This window comes from Myotis nattereri, assembly GCF_964212035.1.
Source record: "Myotis nattereri genome assembly, chromosome: 3".
Classification (NCBI taxonomy): Eukaryota; Metazoa; Chordata; class Mammalia; order Chiroptera; family Vespertilionidae; genus Myotis; species Myotis nattereri.
In genome coordinates this window covers 31,353,469-31,381,110 of record NC_138077.1, presented here as the reverse complement: position 1 = coordinate 31,381,110, position 27,642 = coordinate 31,353,469, and the positions used below count along the sequence as shown (strand labels likewise).

Below are 27,642 nucleotides of genomic sequence, written 5' to 3'. Positions count from 1 at the left end.
ATAGCAATCAACACACAAAATGAGCATGCAAAGAATAGAGTAAGTTTATATGGGTAAGGTAATTTAGCAGAGGCCACTTTTAAAGTATTACAAAATCTCTGGATTTTCAAGCTATGGGGTACAGTTTAACTTAAAATTACTTTTCACCAGAATAGGTACATTTACAATTGACTAAAAAACTATATTCAAGAAAGTTAGACAGAAACCTATGGCAACATCAGTGTATCTTGGGGAAAATGAAGACTATACATGTGACAAGTTTTTATTACGTGAGGGACCAGAAAAAAATATTTCACTCAATTCTAAATTAAGAGTTTATGATAATTAACGGTACTTAAGCACTATTTAGGATTTTAAAGTAACATATTTCAAAGATTAAGCAATTTAGAAGTTTTGGGTTGAAACTTAAGCAAGCTTATCATTTACTAAGTAGCATGAGTAGAAAGATTTTGAGTGATTAGAATAAAAGAAAATTATAAGAGCTTAAGTTAAGTCACCCAAAAAGCTTAGCTGTGACACTAATTCACAACTAAAATGAAACTGTATCGTAGAATGTCTCTGTGATTTTTCTTTCTCCAATTTAAACAAAAAGTATTAGGAGGGCATGTCATTTTTAACATTGTTCTCGTATATCATTTTTTAACATCTGTTCCTCCTTGAGGAGATTCCAAAAATCAACAAATTAAATTGCAGGATTAATACAGCAAAATTTAAATGGTAAATTGAAATACACATTTAGTTCACACTAGTGAAAAAACTATACTTTGAGAATTATAAAATCCTTTTAGGATACATTAGTACCATTAAGTAAAATATGAAAATAACTGGTTAAATGATAACCTACTGATTTTTGAAGTTCTATACCATTAGAGTACCTATCATCTATGCTGGGAATAGTACATAACCCTAGCTAATTTATTTTAAAAATAGATTTAGCTCAAGTAATTTCATTCAGTACCTTAGGCAAGAACATTGAGAAACATAAAATTCATGGGCTAATAATGTCAATTAATAGTAGCTTCAGGAAACTTCCTTTAAAAAAATGCATACTAAAAATTTCACCTAATATCTCTTAAGCCAAGAATTAACTAATATGAACTTTGCCATTAAAAAAATGACACTTTTCTGTGCAAAAAGGAAAAAAAAAGTGCAGGTGTTGCTCCTCTCCTAAACTATAAGATTCCTATCTCCTAAAAATTATCTAAAAATCCTTTAGCAGATAACTAAACTTTCCTATATTAATCTATCACACACTCTATCAGTTGACTGTAAATTCCTGACTTTGATATTAAGTAGTAATTGAAATGGTCCATTTGTGCAAATTTTGATAAGACTTAACATTTAAACATACAAAAGTCCAAAATAACCTTTAAGACATTTAATATTTTACAACTTAAAGGAAAACAAAGGCAGTAAGGAAAACAAATCCATTATATAAATTTCAGTAAGCCCCATAACTACATATAAAAACTGTACAGGAAGATTATGGACTGTATAGAAATCAATGGTATCAGTTTTTCTCAAGAACAGTAACATTTCAACACCACTATTTAACAACATAAACATTTAACAAAGTTCAGAAATTTTTACATTTTATTCCCTCTCCTGAAGTTGCTGCATTAAAAAAAAAAATCTAAATATAACCATATTTAAAGCAAAAAAAAAAAATTACAACTGTTTCTTGCATTTAGCAGCAGGATTATAACAGAGCATATTATCCATCCCCATTATGCCCATGGGGTGTGCTATAACCTCATAAATGAAATTTTTCTTTTGACAAAATGTCTCTCAGGAGACATTAAGAAGAGAAATGAAGAAAATTCATTCCATAATAAGAACAAAATAAAAGCAAATTTTGTATATAATAATGAGTACAGCATATCAACTTCAAAAGGAGATTGTAATAATGAAAAAAGGAGATTCAACCCCTTGAATATCTCCATATATTTGAAATATGACAACCACCATTGTATCTAAAATTGAGTCTGAAATATGGATCACAAAATTCACAACTATTTTTCATCACACAATGCAGCTTTTAAAAAGTATACAACTGTTAAATTTGCATTAGAAATATAGGCAGATTATCTAATAGTTGAAACCACAGAGTATTGTTACTGAGCTGTTTGGGAAAAAAAGTACAAAGAAACATACATTTTCATTCATTTGGAAATGTAAAAATTTATGTACTAATATATAATCTCTCCACTTTCTCTGATCTACAAATGGATAGAATGCCTAGTTATCTTCATGCAAATAAGCAGTTCAGAATTCAATTACCAAAGCAAACAAACAAAAATAAACTCTGTCAGGAACACACAGATGAATCTCTTTAAAGGTTTCTATACTTTAGCAGTCTTTGATTTCAAAATTTGCAGCTTTAGCTCTTTTATCATCATCTCTAACTTCTGTCTTGCCTCCCGTTCCTGTCTGAGTTCATCTTGGAGCTCTTGCCTATCAGCCTCGGCATGGTCCAATCTCTGTCTTAGTTCTGCCAGCTGTGTGATTTAAAAGACTGTGTCAGTTTTCACTGTTTTGTGTTTCCACTTAATCCTCACATCATGGCAAAGATTGCCCTTCAAATTACTCTTTATAAAATGAACAATTTCATGCATATACAAACCTTGATTAGCTAATACTATTGCTCTGGCATTACCTGAGGGAAAAACCAAGGGTAAGGAGGACTGAACACCTAGTGTACTTTCATTATGCCCTACACTTTAGTACACCTTTCATCATCACAGCCTGCCCATGTCAAGTATTATTTGTTCATCTTCCCTAAGAAGTGAGCTACTATTCAGTTTTGCTCCCGTGCTTTTGAACATAGTGGTCAACAGTTCATGTTTGTTAATTTTTTTATTTGAAAGCCAATATTTTAAAACAATGTAACACTTGATATTCAGATAGCTAGAAATTATCAATTTTGGCAACTACACTACAGAAACCCAATAAAAATTTCAAGAAATAAATCAAGGTAAAAAAAAATCATCTTGCCGAAACCGGTTTGGCTCAGTGGATAGAGCGTCGGCCTGCGGACTGAAAGGTCCCAGGTTCGATTCCGGTCAAGGGCATGTGCCTGGGTTGCGGGCATATCCCCAGTGGGAGATGTGCAGGAGGCAGCTGATCGATGTTTCTAACTATCTCTCTCCCTTCCTCTCTGTAAAAAATCAATAAAATATATAAAAAAAAAAAAAATCATCTTGGATGATATCGCATAAAGTTGTGTTTTTGAACAGAATTTTAAGTTTTGAAATCCCAATGAGCTTGCCAAAAAATAATTTATTTAACAGAGAAGGTAACAGCTTCAATTTCCACATTAAAAGGGCAACATTATACAAACTGAGTAATTCTTACCTGTGCTGCATATTCAGCCTCGTTGTCTTTTTCTAAATTTGAGTCACAGGTACATTTTTGCTTCATTACCTGCTCTAATTTTTTCTCTAAGTCTTTCTGTTCAACATAAAATTCTTCCATTCTTTGAGCATGCTCATTCTGCAAAGATTCAAGCTCTTTCTGTAAATTCTGCTGTTCTTCAGTGAGTTCCTTCATTGCTTTTGAACTACTCAACATTTCAACTTCCTGTAATATACAAAATCACATTACAATTTGTACTTATTTCCATCATGCTAAAAATTTCAACTCAAGGAAAAATACTACAGAAAACATCTAAAATTCAGCTGTCATATCAATTCTATATAGAGGTAATTATCTTGAAAAGCTTTTCTCTAAAAATTTAAAAGTATATTAAAATTGCTTATGAGTGTAAAACAAAATAATCTTAAATTTGCAGCATCTCATCTTGACTATTTTTAAGAATATGCAAACGTATCTTCATTAGGGCTATTAGTTAGGTAACAATTTTACCATCTCAAGTTGTTGCTTCTTCTGCAAAATTGAGTTCAATTTTTCCTGTTGTTTTACATAAGTTCTCATTACTTCTTCCATAATCTTTCCTTTATCATCTTCACAAATGACATCTTTGACAAGAAGTGGAGATGAAGCTGCTGCATCATGGTCAGTTCCCGCCTTGCTTGTGTCTCTAATTATGTTACAAGTGGTAGACTCAGGTTTCTTTTTACTTACAGAGTTATTTGAGATTGATGGATCTTTAAGGGGCAAAAATAAAGTAACAAAGTATGAATATCACTCTGCTAAGTCAGTAGGACAATCCATAAATGAAATTAAGAAAAAAAAACCCATTTACAAATGAAATAAAAAATAAAATACCTAGGAATAACTTCAACAAAAGTAGTAGTACAAGAACTGAAAAACGGAAATGACAAAACATTGAAATTAAAGACGTAAACAAATAGGAAAGCATCCCATGGTCATGGATTGGAAGAATTAATTTGTTAAGATGGTGTCATGAACTGAATGTTAGTAACCTCCACCCCGCTATCCCAGCATTCATATTGAAACCCTAACCCCGGATGTAATGTATTAGGAGATGGGGCCTTTGGAGGTAATTATAAGGTCATAAGGGGAGAGCCACCATGGCAGGATTTACGCCATCATGAGTCTCCAGAGAGCTCTCCCATCCTTTCCACCATGTGAGAACCCAATGAGAAGATGGCTATCTGTGAACCAGAAAGTAGGGCCTTGCCAGGCACCAAATCTGCTAACCATAAACCTTCCAGCCTCTAGAGCAGGGGTGGGCAAACTTTTTGACTCGAGGGCCACAATGGGTTCTTAAACTGGACCGGAGGGCCGGAACAAAAGCATGGATGGAGTGTTTGTGTAAACTAATATAAATTCAAAGTAAACATCATTACATAAAAGGGTACGGTCTTTTTTTTTTTTTTTTTTAGTTTTATTCATTTCAAATGGGCTGTAGTTTGCCCACAGCTGCTCTAGAGCCATGAAAAATAAATGTTTGTGGAATAAGCTACCCAGCCTATGGTATTTTTATTATAGCAGCCCAAACAGACTAAGATAGCTGGTAATAACAAATTAATCTACTTTTTCAATGCAATACTTATCAAAATCCCAGTGGAAATGGACAAGCTGATTCTAAAATTCATGTGGAAATGCAAGGAATCCAAAATAACCAAAATATCTTAAAAAAGAGTAACAAAGTAAGAATTCACAATTACCAATTTCAAAGCTTATTTCAGAGCTACGGAAATCAAGATGGTAAAAGAAGCCAGACAACAAAAGGCCTCATGTGGTATCATCCTTTTTATATAAAATGTCCAGGATAGGCAAATCCATAAAGATAGGAAACAGATTAGTGGTTGACAGGGGAGAATGGAAAGTTAACTGCCTATGGATTATAGTTTCTTTTGGGGTGATGAAAATGTTCAAATTTAAATAGTTGTGATCATTGCACAACTTTGTGAATTTACTAAAAAGCCACTGAACTGTACATGTTAAAAGTGTAAATTTAAGGTAAATGAATTATATCTCAATAACTTTTTAACAATCACTAGAATTCACTAATTTGGGAAATAAAATATAATGCAAATAGAGCATAATGGTACACTAGTAATTATGTACCATATTTAAATCCAAAAGAACCTAAGTTTTAAAATTCTCAAAATTAAAGTACAGACCCCCCCCCCCAAAAAAAAAAAAAAGAATCTCAATTATGTATGAAAAGTTAAATGACTACAGCTTCTTGAACGGCTCCCACAAAGCTGAAACAACTGTCACATTTCCCTAAGCTATAAGCAAAGCTCTGCTGTTACATGGAGGGTAACGAGGCAGCATTTGAGTGAACATATCTTGTTTGGTCCAGTGTTATAAAAGGCACTGTAACTAGGCAGCTTTTTTTTAGATGTCCAGCCAACATTCTGCATTTGTGCCATCTGCCTGGCTCCCACAGCTACAAGTTTTCAATCCTTCCTTATTCCATGACTAAGTTTCCCTGAGTCCTATACCTAAATACACTTACATATACTTCTTGGCATTATAAGTTAAATGGTTTCTCAGTTCACAGAAAATTAAAAAGAAAAATAAGGACCGTTTGAAGAAATTTGACAGCAAAAAGGCAGGAAGGGGGAAAAATAATCAGACAAAAGTCACTTGCAAGCATGAAGCTGTGTAACCTATATATCTATCTCATTAGCCGCTATAGCTATCACCATTCTAGAAAAGTACAGCAATTGATGTTCTAAGAAGTCACTCAACATTTTTTACAATAAAAACCTCAATTATCTGAAAAAGTCCCTTAAACAGAAATCCTCTTTGAAAAATCAAATACCTAACACTTTTTTAATACTGAATTTAAATATAGAAATACTTACCTAAATGTCTACGTAATTCTCTACTTGTTTTTAAATCCATTTTCTCCTGTTCCTCCAGTGAGACTTCTGGATAAGACACTGTTTTTTGATGTCTTCCACTACTGTAAGGCTTCTCTGGCTGTCTTGGTATGGATTTTCCTGCCTCTGTCTTTGTGACCTCTTTAGACTGGGATACAGCAGAAGTGAGTGACACATTTGGGGCAACCACTTTATCACACATGTATAAGTAGTAGCTGAAAACAAAGAAAGGCATAATAAGACACATTACATTTAGGTAAAAAGCAAAATGTGTTACAACTATTTCTATGGTTAAACAATTTTTTTCCACCAAAACAGACAACATAACAACTAAGAAAATAAGGGTCACAGAAAAGAATTCTTGAAAAAGTCAGTATTTTAGGCAGTAAAAGCAAAATCATGGAGAGATTTTTGTTATTTTGCAAAAAATAATTTCTAAGCACTAAAAGGATACTCACTAGGAAAGAAAATCACAGTTTCTTCTCCTTCCCTCAAAACCACCTGAGAACTAAAAGCACGAAGCACTTTAACAGAGCTATTTACAACCCCAAGCAGGTAAGGTTTATTCAGAAAGAAAGCACCATATGCTACTTTGGAGGACTGTTTTCTTGCCCATCACTCCTCTAAAGCAACAAATCCTTGTTCTTTGTTATGGTGAGGCTGATTCAGCCCTACACTTTTTGGCTATGGCCTGTTTCACCACAGACCAATGGGGAGCTCCCAGGGCCCTTCCATCTTAAACAGCGCAGAGAGAGGACAGGCATTCTGAATTTATCAAACCCAACAGAGCAATCTTCTCAAATACTTTTATACTTCCTATGTATTTGATAAAACAGTAACAGTAAATTATGCAAAACTAAGATCAAAGGGATATCTACCAATTTTGCTCAAAGTTCACATAAAATGGTTCAGTACATTATCTGAGAGATTCATGGAATAGAGATGAGCTAGATATTTAAGTATCATATTATTAACTACAATCTTTATGACCTTTAGCCAAAAGATGCAACCATTTAACTGACACAATACTTTATTCTCTAAACCAAGCATGTCAAACTCAAAGGCATCATGGGCCAATTAAACAAGGTTTACGTTTATGTGGGCCACAAAGAAACAAAAGATTCAATTTTCATAGAAACGTAGGTTTATTTCGATAGAGACATGCTTAATACAAAGGGCCAAAATGAGTAATTGTTAACATAAATAGGACATTTTAATAAAAATTAGTATTTTTGCTTGAACATTAACTTACCAGACACTGAATAACTGCACAAATTAATAAGCGTAACTCAAATAAACCTATTTTTCTTGTTCTCCAAAAGCAAAATATTTTCTGTTGCACACACCAAACAAGTCAGTCAGTACAAGACTAATGACACGGCAATCGGCTGCTAAAATATTCACTGCTAGTATTCGTGGAGAGTAATGGTGCGCCTGCGCGTGAGGCGCGTAAGGGAAATGAATGCAACGCAATTATAATAATCAGTCATTAGTGAACGTTGTAGTTCGTTAATAAGTATGTATATTGTAAAAATTTAGTTATGGAATTTTTATTAAAACACTTCTTACATATTGTTATTTTGGCTGGGCTGCAAAAATATTCATTGTGGACCGCATGCAGCCCGCTGGCCGCAAGTCTGACATGCTTGCTCTAAATTCTAAATAATTTCTTACATCTCATTGTATAGGACACATCTATTTTGTTCTTTTTTTACCAATTACATTAATTCTGAGGATGGAAATTTAACATTCTGCTAAGAAGACTGACAGGTTTAATACTACCCACAGATTTCAAACGCAGTAAGAACATAGGAAATGTGCAAATGAAAGTAAGACTAAGATCCTTCATCACCACGCTTGTGGAGAATACTAATATATATTTATAGTAGCAGATAAAACTTTAGGACTGAATAAATAAGGAGCATTCTTATTGAAAACATGAAAACTTTACTTTGAGGGGTGCGGTTACTATGAAACCATCTAAGTTTCAAAAAGATGTCTTTTTAAAAATCAAAGTTACACACCAAACTTTTGAAGAGTGATTTACCTCTTGAAGAAAGGTAAGGAAATTAAAAGAAAACTTTTGTTTTTACTTAAGGACAAAAATGAAAAGACCTATTTCTAGAAAAAACATAGAAACCCAAGAAAGGTTATTTTGGACCTAGCTGGGTAACTCAGAATATCATCCTGATATGTCAAGGTTGCAGGTTCGATCTCCAGTCAGGGCACATGCAAGAAGCAACCAATGAATGCATAAAAAGTGGAATAAGACATCAATGTTTCTCTCTTTCTCTTTCTCTTCCCCTCTCTCACTAAAATAAATAAGTAAAAAATTTTAAAAGGTTAATATAAATGTTCAACACAATTTACAATTCATTTCATTGATTAACAAGAAAGCCTAAAGCTATATCATGAATTCCCAGAGTCTAGAATAGTATCTGACATATAGAGGGAGGGAGGAATAAAGGGAGGGAGTAAGGGAGGAGGACAGAAGGGAGGAAGGAAGGGTTAATGAAACAATACTCACTCACCTAGGGTGTAAAAATGAATGTGTCTGAGAAACATGATCACTTTCCTGCTTTATAATAGGATACCACGACGGTAATTCCATTCCTGATGGTGTATCTATCTGTAGAAAAATGTAGAAGAAAAGATTATTGAAAGAAGGTGTGATGGTTAAAATTTTAAAGTGTCAACTTGACAGGGTCATAGCGTGTCTCTGGAGAACCTTGCGAAAGAAGAGTTACATTAACAGTCATCTTCTAATAAAGCAATCTTTCCTTAAAGTACCATGTCTGGTCACCTGAAACTCAGAGACGGCTACATGATCTATCCCACTGCAAACAGTTTCAGTGTGCATGTTAACAGGGATTACCAGAAGTGGTTTCATCCAATTTCATACTTACAACATCTATTTTAAAAATCCATTTTAGCCCTGGCTGGGTGGCTCAGTTAGTTAGAGCACCATTCCATATACCACAAGGTTATGGTAAGGGCTCCATCCCCAGTACGGTGAGTACAGAAGGCAACCAATGTTTCTGTCTCTCCCTCTTCCTCTTTCTACCTCTCTCCCTCCCTCCCTAAAATCAATAAACATATCCTTTGATGAGGATTTTTAAAACTTTAAAACCCATTTTAAATAACAGACCCTGCAAATGTACAGAATTGGTAAGTTCTGATTCTTCTTCACTGCTACAACCAGCTAGAATATAACCCATCCATATCCATACAGTATTTGTTAGTGTACAGGTAACATTCTACAGTAATAAATACCTTGCCAAACTAAACGTGAAATTACTTTGTCTGCCAACACCTATCAGTAAACCGTATTTCCTCATAAACTGTATCTGTAAATAAAGGAAAAGGAGAATATAACTGATGATTTATTGTGTATCTACCTGATAAGAAATACACACACACATTTCTTAGATAGAGACAGAGATAGAGATAGATACATAGACACACACACACATAGACATATGCATCCTGCTTAATCCCAACAAATACCTCATTAAGTAGGTATTATTATCTATTTCACAGATTAGAAAGCTGAGGCTCAGAAACTGAGACAGAAAAGAATAACCTGTGTTACCCATTTCTCTCTTATTCCGGTTTGCTTTGTGGTCTTCCCTCCCTATTTAATATTACAGTAATGACCCTGCTCTTTTGGGAAAAGGGTTCCTTGAAAGGGGGCAAGACTCACTAACGGAGAAGAGGCAAAGGAGCTGAAAGAAGCCCTGGTTCAAGTGAGCAACAAAGATAGGAGGTTAACAGACAAACCTAGTGGAGTGAGGGAGAAGGAAGCTGGGGATGAAATACAGAAGGAAGGATGAGACTAAAAGGAGAGCTGGATATTCTGACCCTGCCTAGTTAATTCTGCAACTAGGTAAGGTATGTGGAGAATGACGCCTCATTTGAGAATGCATAAACACAACACTCAGGAAACAGCCACTAAATACCAAGAATTAGGAAAACTGTTTTGCCTGACATCCTAATATTCCAGTTCAGAACCAAGAAAGTAAGTAAGGAATGAAAACATCTCCAGATGCTAAGCAGTTGTGATTAAAGCATAACCAAATTCATAAATTGTCCATGGTTTGGTTAGGGAGATCCTGCTAATAGAGGAGACCAAAGCAGACTGAAGAGACTCAGGAAAGGAAAGGCCTGACAATTAACCCACCGCCCCAACACAACTAGCTCAGAACAAAAAGGAAACAGCTTTTGGAGCACACATTATACAACTTGACCAATTAGAAGATGACTTAAGGCCAATTAAAAGCCAAAAACAAAAATACAGTGATTTGTATTGGTAGATCAACATTTTTGTTAAGAATTACTGGGCGAGCCCTGGCCGGTATGGTTCAGTTGGTTGGGCATCATCCCATGCATCAAAGGGTTGCCGGTTTGATTCCAAGTCGGGACATGCCCAGGTTTCAGAATCGATCCCTAGTAGGGAGGAAGGGGGGGGGGGGGGGGGCACGGAGGAGGCACCTGATCCATGTTTCTCTCTCACCATCAACATGTATTTCTCTCCATCTCCCTTCCTCTCTCTCTAAAAATCAATTTGAAAATCTTTAAAAAAATAATAATTACTGGGCAAGGAATTTGAAAGACTAAGACCATAAGATCATAGGGAAAAGAATGATTATTTTGAAAGGATTTAAGAGTTACGCATTCACTGAGGGCCTCTAGACCAGGGGTGGGCAAACTTTTTGACTCGAGGGCCACAATGGGTTCTTAAACTGGACCGGAGGGCCGGAACAAAAGCATGGATGGAGTGTTTCTGTGAACTAATATAAATTCAAAGTAAACATCATTACATAAAAGGGTACGGTCTTTTTTTTTTTTTTTTTTTTTAGTTTTATTCATTTCAAACGGGCCGGATCCGGCCCGCGGGCCGTAGTTTGCCCACGGCTGCTCTAGACTCTATATAAGAGTAGAATTTTTTTTAAACCCACAATCCTGATCAAACATTCTAAAAAAGTTCAGAATCTGAGGCAAAATATACTGCTTATTAATAAAGTAAGCCAATCACCTCTTTACAGTTTCTTGGCCTACAGCTTAGTTCTACTAGTAAGTCAGAAAGGGAATCGACTGCTGGAAACAGAAATACTAAATGATAGATGCCTGGTGACAGCTGACAGCCCAAAGAGATGAATTACAACATAATGCAAACATAAAAACCATCCAAAAAGCAATGCAATTTGAGGGCTTTATCATAGGCCAGGGCAAATAATTTAATGTATCTCAATTGTCCCTTACCCTCATCACAACTGAGTATAATAACTGATGTTTACGAAGTCTTGAGTCAACATGACATAGTTAAACTATATTTTATATCTTATACATACATATATATATATACACATATATGTATGTATAAGATATAAACTGTATATGTATATATGTATATGTATATATGTAAATGTGTGTGTGTGTATACACACACACACACACACACACACTAGAAGCCCATTGCAGGAGGATTCCTGCAAGAATAGGGCTTCCTCGGGCCAATCACACAGCCAAGCCCCGCTGCCCAGGGACGCTCACGGGGGGGTCCCAGCTGGGGGCGGGGCTTAGGCGGCTTGTTTGCTTGGCCAAGCCCTGCTGCCCAGGGACGCTCACGGGGGTCCCAGCTGGCGGCAGGGCTTAGGCGGCACACGGGGGCCTGGATGGCAGCTCGCACTGGCCCGCCCTGCCTGCAGTATGCAAATTAGCTGCCATCTTTGTTGGCGGCTAATTTGCATATTGTGCAGATTAGCCCATTGGAGGCATAGCGAAGGCACGGTCAATTACCCTGTTTGTCTATTATTAGATAGGATATGCCTAAGCTACCGTTATGACCAAACAACAGGTAGACCGGTCACTATGATGCACACTGACCACCACAAAGGGAGCGCCGCTCAGCTAGAAGCCAGGCTCACGGCTGGCGAGCGCAGCTGCAGCAGCAGGAGCCTCTCCCAACGTCGTGGCAGCGCTACTAAGCAGGGGCCACAGGCGCAAGCAGGCTGGGATGAGCGCAAGCAGCGTGCCAGCTTGGGCTCCTCCCTGGCCACCTACCACTAATATGCAAATTGTCCCCTCAACCAGGAGTTTTCTGGGAGTGGGCCAGCCAGCCAACTGCCCGCAGCTCTCCACCCCCTCCACCCAGCCCTGCCCCAGCCGGTGGCGGCAGCAGCCAGCCGGGGGAAGGGAGGCCCCAGCCAGCAGCTGCTAGGGACCCTACCCGTGCACGAATTTCATGTACTGGGCCTCTAGTGAAAAAATATCCTCAGGTGAGTACTAACAAAAAAAAAGGGATTTTCTTCTCTAGAAGTCAATTGTTAAACTCATTATTTAAGAAAATAAAGGAAGCTCTGTTCCACTTTTATATTTGAAACAATCTTGGATGTACTGCTCAAGAAATCAATTGTTACCAGACTTTTTAAATTAAGATTACTGAAATTGATTTACATATTCAAAAATTTTCCTACTATGGATATCTGGAATCTCCAATCTTCAGAAAATCAAATTCTAAACTTTTTCAGCCAAAGATCTTGACTTGAAACCTAACTCAATTTTGATCATTTCAAAACTCTACAGCTTGATTTGTATACATTTTACTTTTATTCATGACCCAAACTCAGTTTATCTGTATTTCTACGATGTCTCTACACTTCAGATGCCACCTTAAGTAATTGTTTGTGCATTCATATACAAGGTGGGGCAAATCTAGGTTTACAGTTGTTCATATGGGAAATAATACAAGAACAAACTTTTGTATACTCTCAACTATAAACCTACTTTTGCCCTACCCTGTATTTTTAAACATCCATCCCTCTCTAGTTCCTGTTCTTAGCCTCGAAGACTGTCTTATTTGATTTCCAATTCTCACACAATCTCACAAACTAGGGGTTCTAAAAAAATCTTCTTTAAAGATCACCTAGTGCAGTCCCCCAGCCAATGTCTGAACTCCCTATACAAAATCCCTCATATCCAGTCTCCGCTTGGTCCAGTCCTTGAGGCCAAGGACTGTCTTATTTACTCTTCTATTTCAGTACATAGCACCATGCCTGGCATGCAGTAGGGAGTCAATAAATATTTGTTGAATGAATTCTGAATGACAATGTAGCTCATTAACTTCCAGGTTGGCCCTATAATAAGGTTACTCTGCTACCAAGAAATTCACAAATAGTCCCTTTCACATTCTATATCCTACTCGATGAAGTACCAAAGAAGCCAAAGGTCTCTGGGATGTATTTTTAGAGATCAGATCTACAAATTAAATAATATAAATGATGGAAAAATGGACATTAACCATAATAAAATGTTGGGAATTAATTTTCCCTAATATGCTGTGATAAGCCATAAACGCATTTATAACAAATTATCCTAACTGCGTGTTAAAAATAATTAAGAAAAGCACATATTATACAACAGAACATTCACAGTCATGCCAGATTTTTTCATCTATTCTACATTTGTTTCAACATACAAATTAGATCTTCAAAAAAAGAACAATATAATTAAATGTCACAGCAGTAATGCTACTACTGATTAGCAATAAAAATTAGGATACCAAGAGAGGAGCATCTACTGCCGTTTATCTTACCTTTCAATATAGGAATAATTCATTCCTTTGTGTATTTAAACATTAAAATAGAATACATTACACTACTTAGCAAAGGAGAGATGTAGATCATTTAGTAGCTTAACTTGAAGCCCTAACAGTTTTAAATGTTTTTATCACCCAACTTCCCCACCATTATCTACCATAAAATGAACAGATGGCATCCTTACCTGAAACACATAAGAAAAATTTCAGACTATTTATTTTATTCTAAAGGTTCTTTTTCTCTAAGTCATAAAACAACCAATAATATCTATGAAAGCAAAATTAAACAATCCCAAAATGTATGGAAGAGGTCATTTTAAATAAAAATTAGGGAATGTTTAATGAAAGTTTCTTTAAGTTTCAACTTACTGTGTTATATATACATGACCCTTTGACAATCAGATTTTCTAATAAAGAACCACTGTATTTTGGTAGTACAAGGCTTACTAACTCACAATGAAGTAATTTAAAGAACTTGATTTCATTTACAAAAAAAACCAATAGGCATTTTTGCCACCACTTTCTAGATACAAAAGTAATTCCACCCAGTCAACACTATTCATATACAAGCATTTAAATGTGTACTAAAAAAAAACTTTAAAATTCCTAGACTTATCTTCAATAATAAACTTTTAGGTAGCACTCCAGTTTTTAATTATAGGAACAGGCTAATATTTATGACTTTTAGTTGTGTCTAATGACAAACATTGATGAACTAAAGAAATCAAGACAATGCTTCAAAATATTGGTGGGATTTCCAAAATCCCCCCAAAATTTAACCAGAATTACATTTTTTAAAATATGTGGAAAAATATTTTTTAAAATATAAAAGATAAAGACTATACATTGTGTGTATTTATAAGACAGTAAGCATAGGAAGGACTAATCCCACTAATGGTGTGATTACACAAGAAATAAAATATAATGTATATTAAATGCACATCATAACATACTGGTAAATCATTAGCAACCTTACTAAACACATGACTGAATACAGTTAAGCAACAACTCTCTAGGTATAAAGTGAATACAACCTGTCAGGGTCTTTTTACTGTGTACGACAGTAAGACACTCAAGTGGTCAATAAATGATTTCAGAAAGACACAAAAGACACTCTGCCAGACAGCTGCCCACAACTCTTACTCTTACGGAAAGAAATGGAATCTTTCAGCACAGGATCAAGTTTCCTCAATACTCCAGCATGCTGTGAATGAGTGTTTCAACAACCGAAATAGGGGTAGGATTACAAGGTAGCAAATAGCTATTTAAGAGATTGTAAGGCTTAGTCTTGTGCCTAATTTCATTGTAATTATTAGAATGTATCAACCTAATGCAAAACTGGAACAGTATGATCTAAATATCTCCACTAACTTATCAGACAGATCTTCAGGAATTACAGCAATGTCTGCTGTTCCGCACACTGGAAGATCAATCATACCAACTACCTCACAAAGCCAGTGTGGGGTTTACAGTGCTTAAAATTCTTACAATGTGCAACTCTTATCTTAAAACCTTCGTGGAAAAAAGCCATGTGAAGTCAGTAGTACAATGTCACTCCCTTTACAATTTGAAAAAAAAACAACTGATTTTTAAAATCCTGTTAACTCCTGGAACTTTTAAAAATGAATTCTTAACTTTATTTTTATTGTTAACACTATTACAAATGTTCCCATTTTCCCCCCTTCACCCCCATCCAGCTCCCACTGCCCCTTCCCTCTGGCCATCACCACTCTGTATCTATGGGTAATGCATATATGTTCTTTGGCTAATCTCTTTACCTTCTTTCATCCATTCCCCCACCCACTTCCATCCTCCCTGACAGCTGTCAGTCTGTTCCATGTATCCATGCCTCTTTCTATTTTGTTCATCAGGCTATTAAAAATAAATTTTTGTACTGGAATTATGTGGTGCCCTATTCATTTAACATTGCAAATACCAGAAATCTCCATGTCATATATATATATATATATTTCACTGAAGTATCTATTGTCAAGTTTCAATCTGTACAAATCGAAGGTTTTGCTATCCCACTTCAGCATATGTGCTTTAAAAAAATTATGATCTCAGATTATTTGGCCTTCAAATCATGTAAATTGATTATAGCAAAATGTAGATTAACTAATTTTACTATATTCAATGTGCTCATTTTTTATTCTGTCATGTGGTGTTTTTTTAATAAATACTGATGAGCCACTAAATTGATTTTATGACCCTTCTGGCCCTTTCTCAACAGGGGTTCTCAAGAGAATTAAGCCCAAATGCCCCAATGAATCCATTGTACACAATGAATTAACTACTCTCCAAAGCATTTAGAATGGTACGATATACCATCCCTGAAAGAAATGACAAACCATCACTCTGGTCAAGTCATTTTCTGCAGGACTTAATTCTCCCCTTAAGGAACCCCCGATGAGAAAGGCTGCATGGGTGACAACTACAATTTGAAAAACACTGTTTTAAGAAAACTATCTTAAAATTGGTCCAAAAATATTACTGTTTCAACAACTAGTCCTGTATAAACAACATTTGTGCTCTATAGATGCTTTTGCACTAACTTACAAAGCATTACATATGAAAAAGGAATAAATTCCAATACTGTCACTTCATTTTTAACATTAAATAAAACCCCTAGTATTACTTACCAAACGATCTTTACTTTCTTAAACATTTTTTTTTATTCCTTGGCCCCATAAAATAAAAAAATATATGTACTTTCAACACTCTTTGAAATCTCAAAATTAATTCATTATCACAAATAAAAACAAAAGGTTAGCTTTGCTTTAAAACTAATCTTATTTTCCTCCTTGAAAATCACTGGTAAATTTATAGGACTACCAAGATTTTCTTCATTCAGTTACCCAATCTTTTATTAAGCATTTACCACATTCTACATTCGGAAACTAGATGAATTTCTGCCTTAGGGCACCCTCCACGTAGTCTTTACGTACATATTTCTGTGACCCACTTCTAAGTCTAGAAATCAAAATGACTTAAATTAATTGTATACCTTTCCTAATCATTCCTCTTTCTGCCTACCATGGGACTATAATACTTTATTTAGTGACTAAAGCAAACTACACCTCAAAAAAAACTTATAGTTTAATTATATATTCTTTTTGTTTTTTGTAGTCTAATAATATCCTTAAATTATTTTAGGTATTTGAACCCTCAATAGACCAAAATTCTGTATGTGGACAAAATACAGGTTTCAAGCCATTACTAAAGCTATTCCCAAACTAGTTTTACCTCTTTACTTGAACAAATTGAGTTCTGGCTCCACAATCACTTTCCATTCCCAGAATTCTATGGAGATTGAAATTAACCCAATTCTTGATTACTTCCTTATTCTCCCAGTGGCATATTATAATGTATGCACAGCTATGAGAACACAATTGGCTGACTACACACTAATTCAGGCCTATCCCTCTTTTTTTCTTCCTTGAAGTTAATTTTTTTCAAACCAAAAGAATAAATTTCTAAGTTCTTTTAATCATAGACCTTTTTTAAAACATCAACATTTTTTAATGTTTTACCATTTTTTAATGGTAAATGAATATAAACCTAGACTCTGAATTTCCCAGACCATAAGGGGGCACTATTCCCAAAGCCATTCTAGGGATTTCATTGAAACATTCTTCCTATAACATAATTCTCTCATGAACTTGTTTTACACTTTCTTCTTGCACATTTTATTCTAATAAGTAAACAAATATCCAACTAGTGTAATTACTGTGTACAAATAACTAAGAGGAAATACACTTGAACCCAATACTCAGTTATCATATGTCTTAAAAATAATCTTCATATAGCTCTAAATTAAGTCAAGATGTTTTGGGAAAGGAAAAACCCCCAAATACATAGTAGTAAATAATTCAATAATAGTTTGAAGAACCATCCTGCATTTCTGGACTCTTAACATCCAAAATACTTCTCATCAGTTCTCTCATTTGATCAGTTTATTCAACAGTTTATTCTCAAATTATATATGTGTTCATTGAAGATTAAAACATCATTTTTCCAGAAAATTCCAAACATTCTAAAATAAACTGTGGTGGTGGTGTTTTTCAAAAATGTATTCAGTTTAAAAAAAAAAATTTTTTTTTTCACTGAGTGCCTCTGATGTGCTATGTGCTAAACTATATTCTGGGAAAACAGGAAAAAGATAGCCACTAAAGTCAAGAAGATAATTATTAATTTTAGAAAGTTAGACAAAAATATTCACATTGGTCTCTCATACGAGCACAAATACTTCATAAGATTCTGACTTACCCCCAACTTTATCAAAATTTATCCTAATAACAAAATGCAAAGAATACCACTAATAAAACAAAATATCATCAAATCTACCACAACACATTTGGTCCCAACACTACCCTTTATCATTGCTCATTCTCTGTAGTGTATTTCCTTACTTCTTAAATAAGGAAGTGTATTTTCTTCCTAAACAAAAGTATAGTAGCTTACCAGAGGGGAGAAATTTTCTGTACAATTATTATTATTCCAATCACCTCTGCAGAATGAACTGAAAAATGTAAAATTAAAAATAGTGAAATATTTAATAAGCTTTAAGAGAAAAAAATTTTTTAAGTTTTTTAAGTTGGTATCTTTAGGTCATCTATTTGCATCACAGATAACTTATAGTTTTTTTTCCCCTAAGCAAAGTAAAAACTGTATTATTTCACTTGCCTAATACGTGTTTAGACACTAGAAATCTAAATTTAATTTAAAAATATATTTACTTCCCGGCCGGTGTAGTTCAGTGGTTAAGCACTGACCTATGAACCAGCAGGTCAGAATTCGATTCCCAGTCATGACACAAGCCTGGGTTGCAGGCTTGATCCCCAGTAGGGGACATGCAGGAGGCAGCGGATCAATGATTCTCTCTCACCATTGATGTTTCTATCTCTCTCCCTCTTCCATCCTTTCTGAAATCAATAAAACATATTTTTAAAAAATAAATACAAATATATATACTTACAGAACATACACCATCTATAACTTAGTGAAGATTGTCATCTATGTGCTGTAACAGTCAAGAATCACCTATAATTATCTACCAATTGTCAGCTACATGCTGTAGCAGTAAAGAATCACCTATAATTATCTATCAACTGACTACAAATGGGCTTTTCTAATATGCTTGAAAATAATCTGAAGTAAATATCACCCTTCAAATATTATTTACAAATTATCAATTTGCTTAACAACCTTTTCCCATACAGAAAAATGTAAGATTCAACAAAATTAGAATTAGATCAAATAAATAATACCTACTGTGGATTTAAAGAAAAATCAGGAATATAATATTCTTGCATATATTTGTTCACTTTTAAATACTTTTCTAACAAAAAAGTACAAAAAAGTCAAATGATAAAAAGAGATAGTTTTATAATGCCATTTTGCAAAGCAACCTAGGCAGATCTAAAATCAAGTATATTTCTTGTGGTGGTGACTTGAGTAAGTAAGTTTAAAATATAGCTTTAGTTTCCACATAGAATATAGTCAGTTCTTCACTTAGAACATTGACCTTATACCACTTGCTTCTCCCATCTAAATATAGCTATTAGCTATGCAAATTAACCATAGCTATTAGCTATGCAAATAGCTTGGTGATCATTACTAATGTAATTTCCATCCTTAGAAATAATTTAACAGTCGCTACATTTCAAAAACTTGCCTATTGAGTTTCAGGGGTATTTTTAATCCAAAAATAGTACTTTGACTACAAAAACTACATAAATTACATAAACATATAAAATTACACTGGTATTCACACTAAACAGAGTCCTTTATATAAGGTTAATATATTTGGTATATTCTTTTATTTAAAAAAGAAAAAAAGAAAAGAAAAGCCTGCCAACTTTTTTAAATGAGCTTCTTCTAGATCTAATTTGGTTTGTTTGGCAACCAGCTCACTGTCACAGAAGACAGTGAAAAATGTTCCCCAGTCAAGGACTCTTTCCTTGCCCCCTTCCCAGTTAAACAGCTGAGTATATACAAGTTAATACAGAGTTTCAGAACCATTATACAAAACTAAATTATTTTTTTAAGTTAATGTTTCTCAAAATTCAGTTTCTGCTACTAAATTAGGGGGGAAAGTTAAAATTACTAGACTTCAAGTCAGAAGACCTGCATTCAACTCTTTTTTTCTACCATCTACCAGTTATACAACCAAGAGCATGTGACCCATCTGGGACTGGTTCATCTGAGAAAACTTGTTCAACAGACCTTCAAAAAGAACCACCTCACAAAGTTTTAAGGAATAAATATTTAAAATACAAAGTGGCAAGCACAACGAAACAACCACTCAAGTATGTATTACACATGAACCCCCATAACGCTCCTTTTTTAAAAAGCTTTATAATAATGCTGGAATTTTAAATTCCCTTAAGTAGCTTAAAATTCATATAAGCTTGGAAACAATGCCAAAATACACTAGTAGGAAATACTGCAAAAATAATAACAGCAAAAAAATGGGGGGAAAAATCTCACATCTTCCAAAAATAAAAAATGAATTCAAATTATTAACTTCTGAGACAATAAAAGGCTACATCCAAATGAGGGATGATTTCAGTTTTAACCAAACCCTAGCACTAGCACATTCAGTTTCAGTTAAGTAAATTCATCGTGTGACTTTTTTTTTTTAACACTCATCATGGTTCTCAGGTATTTTTCTCACAAACACAGAGCAGGAATATTAGACAAAGAAGTTTATCCCAAAAATGCTGTCAGAGCAACAAAAACTGGAGCAAGAATATCTAGCAAATAATGTCACTACCTTATGACTGTAACGGTAGAGCCCCTAAATAGCAAGACATCATAAATACCAAAAGGAGCAATCCACATTTTGAGAATATAGAGACTATCTAAGCAGCAGCCTTAGCATGGGAGCAGTGCAGCTGTAAGCAAGTCCAACAATTGGAGAACTGGCTTGAATTCAATCCTGCTTCAAAGTAAGTTATAACTGCACCTGAACAATATGAATGTATCTACCCTGGCCGGGTAGCTCAGTTGGTTAGAGCGTTGTCCCATATGCCAAGAGTCTGGGTTCAATCCTCCTGTCAGGTAAGATACCAGAATCAACCAATGAATGCATAAATAACTGGAACAACAAATCAATGTCTCAACCAACCTCTCTTCCTCTCTCTCTTCCTCGCTCTCTAAAATCAATAAATACATTTTTTTAAATGAACTTGTCTTGTAGCGTCAGGCAAGGAATTTTGAAGGCGTGCTGACCCTTTGAAAGTAGCAAACTTGAATTAAGAGTTTAAAATTCTCTTCATGGGTCTTCAGGAGCAAATCACTGTCTTCAAAGTACACTGCAATTAAATTTCCCTCAAAACCTTAATTGCACCATAATAAAGCACCAGACACCAAATCTTATATTCTAGCCCAAGTTCTCATGTTGCTGTGAATAACCTTGATATTTAATATGCTTCATTCATTTCTTCTGTAAAGTAGAAAGGGCAGAGATTGTTTCAAGGAATAAAAACAGTGGAAAAACTAGATTCTTAAAGTGAAACATGGCCAACCTTAAAATTACACATGTAAAACTGCTCAGGAACAATGCCTGCCATCTTAAACACTAGCTATTACATTGATTTTAATCAAGCAGAAAAATATATTTAAAACCAGACCAACAGAGTATTAATAACCCAAATCTTGTCTATTACCCAGGCATTCAAACTCTTAGAATATATTAGTTTAGCCTACCAGATAACGCAGTGGGAAAAATAAGTTTAAGCTCTCTTTGCTGATAGGTTTTCATGTTAACATTTACTCTTAAGTCTTTTATGTATTCTAGTTGTCACAATTTTTTTAAATTATTCCTTTCTTCATAAAAGAATATTGGTTACTAGAGTCACAAATTCTTCAGACAAATCTTTCACTTCCATTTGTTTCCAATTATGATCAAGCTTAAATATCCAAGTACATTAACAATGTCAGAAATCCTAGATGTACCTTAGAAAAACACTGTTTCAAGCCCATCACCAGAACTGTTTTGACTAGCTATTACACCATTTGCAAATGGAGATAACACCAAAGTGTAAATTATCTTGAATCCTAGGAAAACAACAGATTTAGTCATCAAAAAGCAGGATGTGTGAAAGAGAGAAGTCAGGACTGGAGGAAAAAAGCCCCAATCCTCCACTCCCTGGCTATATAATCTTGGGAAAGCCACTTGATCTCTGAGCCTCAGTCTCTACCTGTTCAATGGGAATCATCTTACTCCTCTCACTAGGTTGTTTGGAAATGCAAGTGCACACACACACAGAAAAGCATTTCATAGCCTCAAATATGTGATACAAACATATTACATACATCAGGATTTTTTGTTGTTGCATGAGCATAAACAGTTCCTTAACACACATTTATCTCAAAGTGAACCATTATTGCTATTCAAAACTACTATTTTAAAAAAGAAAACTTGCCTTAGATTGTGTTCTCTTTCCATTTCTCATGCTAAACTTCTCCTTCATTTCTTCTAAAACTATCTTCAATTTCTTTTCTTCAGGTGTCCCTAAGTATTTTGGGTTCACATGAAGATAGCAATGCCATTTGGCCGACTCAAAGCCCCAGTGGCAAGTCCTTTTGTCAGGTGACCTGTGAGAATGCATCACAAATGTCTGGGGTGCAAACATTCCACAGCACTCCAGGCACTGAATACAGGGAGCATCAGGCTGGACATAAAACTGGGGTGCAAATAGACCCTGACATTTGCCCAAGCATTCATGTTCCACTTCAAAGGCACTGCCCGTTTCCTTTAACTGAGCCCATGAGTTTTTGGCAGGAAGTATGCTACCATTTTGAGGAAAAGTGCGTGGTCGCAATAAAGCGTTACATAGTCTCTGTGCGTCCGTTAATGTAATCAGCCCACAGGATGGGGCATTGAATGGAAGTATTCCCAGGACCTTTAAGATATGAAGTTGGTCTGAGGTACATCTTGAACAATAGATGTACAATTCGTCACACACTGTATTTATTTGCTGAAGTGAAAATTCTCGGAGAACAGAATTTAAGACTTGGGGCAAACAGAGTCTCTTTTCTCCTCCAACCTGGAAACAAGAAATAGACTCCCCTTCCAACATAGTCTGGGTGAGTTCTGTGGAGCTATCGGAAGGGATGAGCAGTGGACCAGGAAGAACCTGAGGAGACGGAAGAGGCAGAAATACAGTAGGTGACATGCTTTCTTGGGAATACCGAGCGGAAAATGCTGCTGGTCCACCCAGAGAGCTCTGACTACTTAAATGGAATTGTGCCAAAGTGTGTTTCAAACTGGGATTTAAATGTAAAGGTTCAGGCACCGAGGTACAGGTTCGTTTGACATGCTCTCCATCAGTTTCCATTGGTGCTTCATAGTCATCCAAGTGTTCCTTCTTAACTGTTGGCATCTTGTTTATCATCATTTTTCCATTTGCATGAATGTCTGTCATCATTTTTTTCACTGGAGGGCCGCCATCATCATCCATCCCGTTCATTTTTTTATTTGAGCCCTGAACCAAGGAGAAATTTGTCTGTAGGTTTTCCATTGCTAAAAACTATTGTATTAAATAAGTAAGTCTGACACTTGCATTGTTATTTAGCTGCTTATTTGGAGAAAATGTATACCAATACGTATGGTAACTCACATATGGTACGTTATAAAAAATTTCTATTGGTAACTCATAGAAAAACGAAGTTTCCAAAGAGAGGTCTCCCCAAGTTACTCAATAGATTTTGCAACTGTTTTGATTCTGCTTATACTCTAGCATAATTTCACTGCAAGTGCTATAAAATTTGTCTCCAATAATAAAGAATTTTAAGAGGCACACCTCTGAAAAAGCCTTTGCTTTTTTTTAAGTCTTCAGATATATGTATTAAAATAAAGATGCCAATTCTCTCAATTCAAGATTTCCAGGTTCAATGCAATGGTTTGGTTGGTTTTAAGCAAAACAAGTCAAAATTTTATTAAATTACTTGTGTTATAAAATCTAGACACAAACACAAGTCAAAATGATGTCCCCAAATTTAATTTTTGGCACCAAGACACCAAAAAAGGAGGGGGGGAAATGTCTTCTCTAAAAATGATGTTAGTCTATGTTGACAAACTGAAGACTTGTATAAATCCTCACACCAGTAAGAAGAGCCTCTGACTCCACTTGAACGTCTACAATAAAAGATTAAAAAAAAAAAACTGCCCAGTTATCTTCAAGGACTGCTATTCATTCTTCTTTTAATTAATCTGGAAGAGAAGGGGGATGGGAGAGAGTTACATTTGAATTTGCTCCAGAGGCCAAAGGGTCAGTTTGAAACCAGTTTCTTAATCTTAAGCTGAGTTCACTTTACCAAAGGTGACACCCGAGTGACTTCTATAACTGTAATACCATTTAACTAGAAGAACCTTCATTTAAATAGGACAGCAATCTGGAGAACAGGTAAAGGGAAATATCACCCCTCAAAGGGGAGAGGGCTACTCCAACTCCGAATAGGAAGAACCTTAAACAGATCATCTCACCCAAAACTCAGTACCAGAGGCTTCACAATTATGCCATTTTAACTAAAATAATCCATTACTTCATCTCATTGTTTAAAAATAAAACAAACACCCAGTTTCATCAACAAAAAATCGGTACAAGTTAACATATCTGCCACACGTAACGAAGTTACAACCTTAAATACCTTAATTCACTTTGTCAGGGTATGCTATTTTCCTGGAGTGACTGTAGGCAAAAATTAACTTTCCTTTAACAGGTTAGCGAAAGTGCTGAATGGAGCCAAAAAGCTACGGCCTCCATGCCTGGGAGCCTCCATCCCCGAACAAGTCTAATCCAGGACAAAAAGCACAAGGCAGACAGACCTCACAAAGAATGCAAATGGAGGAGAAGGGGGGAAGAAAAGATTCTTCTTGCCTGAGAGAAAACCCAAAAGCTATCCAAGACGTAGAAAATTCTGACTCCCAAACTCCCAGCAATTTACCGTAAAACAGAACCAAAGGGGGAAGAGACCAAGGCCACTAGCCAACGTCCTGACTTTCGCCCACCGCGGGAGCACCTCCGCCAACGCACACCAAGGACCGCGGCTGGGGGAGTCCCCGGCGCCCCGAAACCCTCCGCCCACGCGGAGCCACCCACCCATCTCAAACCCGAGGAGGAGTGGCGGCCCAGGGACCCGGCACGCCTCGGGGTGCGCAGGGCGTGAGGGGAAGTGGAGGGAAGCAGCCCCTCGGAACCCCGACCCGCGGTCTCGGGACAACCCCAAGTGCCCTTCCAACACGGCCCCGGCGCGGCGGCCGCGCGGAGGGCGGCGGAAATCCCCCGCGCACCCCCTCCTCGGGAAGTTCTCGAGTGTCACCCCGGCACCCCGAGGCTGTCCCGACGCCCACCCCGGGCCAGGGGGAGGAGAAGGGTCGGCGAGCGGGTGGGGCGCCGAGCCGGGATCCTCGCGGGGATCCGCACGCCGCCGGGCCCGACCGGCCGGGGTGAGCCCGGGGCATCCCCGCGGAGCGCAGACGGGCGGCGTGCGGAGGGGGGGCGGTGACGGGCGCCCGAGTCTCCGGGATCCCGACGGCTCGAGTCAAGTGCAGCGCCCTGGCCCGGCCCACGCCCCCCGCCCGGGGCAGCGAGGCACGATCCGCCGGAGGTCACCCGCCCCGCGCCCCCTCCGGCCGCGACCCCACCCGGCACCCGCGCATCCGGACCCCCGACTCCGGCCTCCATGCCCCCGGGAAGCTCGACGAGCTGGGTGTACTCCCCGCTCCCCCCGCCGCCGCCGGCTCCCCGGGGGTCGCGTGCCCCTGCCTCCCGCCGCGTCCTCCCCGGCGAGCCCGGCCGCACCTGTGCCCGCCGCCGCCGCCGCTCGCCCGCTCCCTTCAGCTGTGCCGGCGCCGCTCCGAACCCCACACACATCGCTACACACAGCCCTCTGACGTCACCGAGCCCTCGGCCCGCCCACGTCACTGCGGAGACACACGGCTTCCCGCAGACGCCGCCGCCGCCGTCTCCGGCCGCCCGGGGGGGAGCGAGGGTGGCGGTGGGGAGGGGAGGCCGGGAGCCGAGCCAGCGGCGGCGGCGCCGCGCGCGCGTGCCCGCCACCCCGCCGCCGCCTCGCGGCTCCCAGGCCCTCGGGGGCGCGCACGCCTCCCGGCCTATGGTGGCTCCTCAGGGCTGCCCGCCCCGTCCCGCGCGCGCGCGCGCGCATCCCCCTCCCCCCGCCCCCGGGCGCGCCCCCGCGCTCCTGGCCCCGCGCGCCGTCTGGGCGGCTGGCGCGCGACGCCGTCTGCGGTGCGCCCGGCGCAGACAGGATGTTCCCTCCCCGCCCCACCCCCACCGCCGCCCGCCCTCCTTCCTTCCTCGAGTCGCCCAGCCGGCTGTCTGGGCCGCCCGCGCCCCGCCCCCGCCCCACCCGCTGCTCTCGGGTGACGGGCCAGACCCGGGGGCGCCGGGGCCGCTCGGCCGCCGCGCGCGGGGAGCGAGGGGGCAGGGCGGCCCGCGGGGCCCTGGGCGCGACCCCAGCAGCCGGCTGGGCGGGGGCCGGCCCCTCGGGGAAGCCGAGCGCCGCGGCCCGAGGTCAGGCGCGGGCGACCCTCCCCCCGCCGCCGGCCGCAGCTGGGCCGCCCCGCCCCGGAGGCAGCCGGGTGGCGGCGCCCCCTGTGTGGGCCCAGCTCCCCGGGGCGCGCCGGGCTGCTCCCCGCCCCCGCGGGGCCTCCCGCCTCCCCGCCAGCTGCCTGGGCTTCGCCCCTCCCCACGGCCCCCGCCTGGCCCGGGCGGCCTCCGCCCAGACGCCTTCCCCCGGCTGACCTCCCTGCGCCACGGGGCCGGGCCGGAGTGCTGGCTCCGGTCCCGACGAAACCGGGGGGAAACAGTTCTGCCCCTACTTCTCAGCCGCCCTCCCCACCAGCCTGCTCTCTCGGTCCCAAAACAGCGGTGGAAATGACACGTTTCCACCGTGCACGCGGGAGGGGTTTTGTGTTTTGTTTTGGAGGGAAACTCGAGAGGAGACGTGGAAAGAGACGACCTCAGAGCCTCCGCGGTGGCCCTCGGGGTGGTCGGGCCGCGTTCCCAGGGTTGGCGATGCGCGCCCACAACTCTGCGGCGCTGCCCCGGCGGGTTTCGAAACCCCGAGAAATCCCCTGCCCTCCACCCGCCGCGAGATCGGGGACAGAAATAGCCCGCCGTGCGCCGTGCGCAGCTCGGAGGACTCGCGTTTGAACCCTTGTTCCTTCCTGCCCATTTCTGAACAGTTTCTCCGGGTGTTCCTGCTTCTACGTGGCTCGCCTGGGGTCCGCAATTGGAGGCAGCCGTAGATTCCACCTGCCCCCTGTTCTTCCCAAAGGCTCACGAGCCTGTCGTTCCCCACCCCACACCCACACACCCTCCCAAGTTCCCGTCCTTGCGCCCCCGGCGAGGTGCTCCCAGGTCGCGCCCCCTCTCCACCAGCCGCCTTCCCCGCCTTCTCCACTGCCTCCTTTCCTGAACATGAATAATTCCGCAGCACTTCCCATCTGTTATTGCCATAGAGACAGAAGCTCGGCAAAGATAATGATGTTCTGTGCCGAGCCAGTGCGGGGAGAACAGCATCTGTGAGTCTGGGGGATAGATTTTCCAACCTCGAGAAGATTCAGAAGGCTCCGCTGCACATCTGATATGGGAGACTGGACAGTCCTGAGACTTGGCATCCGGTCAGCTCCCGGCATCTGGCTTGTGTCTAGCGAGAAGAACCAATTTTTAGAAACCAAAATGACATTTGAAAGAAAGAAGAAGAAAAAAAAGATACCTGTTTCATACTCACTTTATCTGCCATTAA

General features: G+C 39.1%; 1 protein-coding gene across 1 annotated transcript; it reads right to left on the bottom strand.

Moving 5' to 3' along the window:
* Positions 1-1,364: 1,364 nt before the first annotated feature.
* SKIL (SKI like proto-oncogene) lies at positions 1,365-25,809 on the bottom strand. The gene is made up of 7 exons (XM_081087276.1): positions 25,674-25,809; positions 22,293-24,082; positions 8,795-8,892; positions 6,246-6,478; positions 3,865-4,106; positions 3,355-3,579; positions 1,365-2,498 (listed from the first exon to the last, which is right to left on the bottom strand). The coding sequence occupies exons 2-7, from the start codon at positions 23,388-23,390 to the stop codon at positions 2,343-2,345; spliced, it is 2,052 nt and encodes a 683-aa protein (XP_080943402.1). The 5' UTR covers positions 23,391-24,082; positions 25,674-25,809; the 3' UTR covers positions 1,365-2,342.
* Between the last annotated feature and the right edge of the window lie 1,833 nt (positions 25,810-27,642).

What these genes read in the sequence shown, in the direction of transcription:
- SKIL (XM_081087276.1), bottom strand. Translation starts at nt 23,390, where the DNA reads ATGGAAAACCTACAGACAAATTTCTCCTTGGTTCAGGGCTCAAATAAA. An exon ending in GAAAGAGAACACAATCTAAG is followed by an intron (nt 8,893 to 22,292) that starts GCAAGTTTTCTT and finishes ATTTTTCTACAG; the next exon opens with ATAGATACACCATCAGGAAT. An exon ending in AGAATTACGTAGACATTTAG is followed by an intron (nt 4,107 to 6,245) that starts GTAAGTATTTCT and finishes TGCCCCTTAAAG; the next exon opens with ATCCATCAATCTCAAATAAC.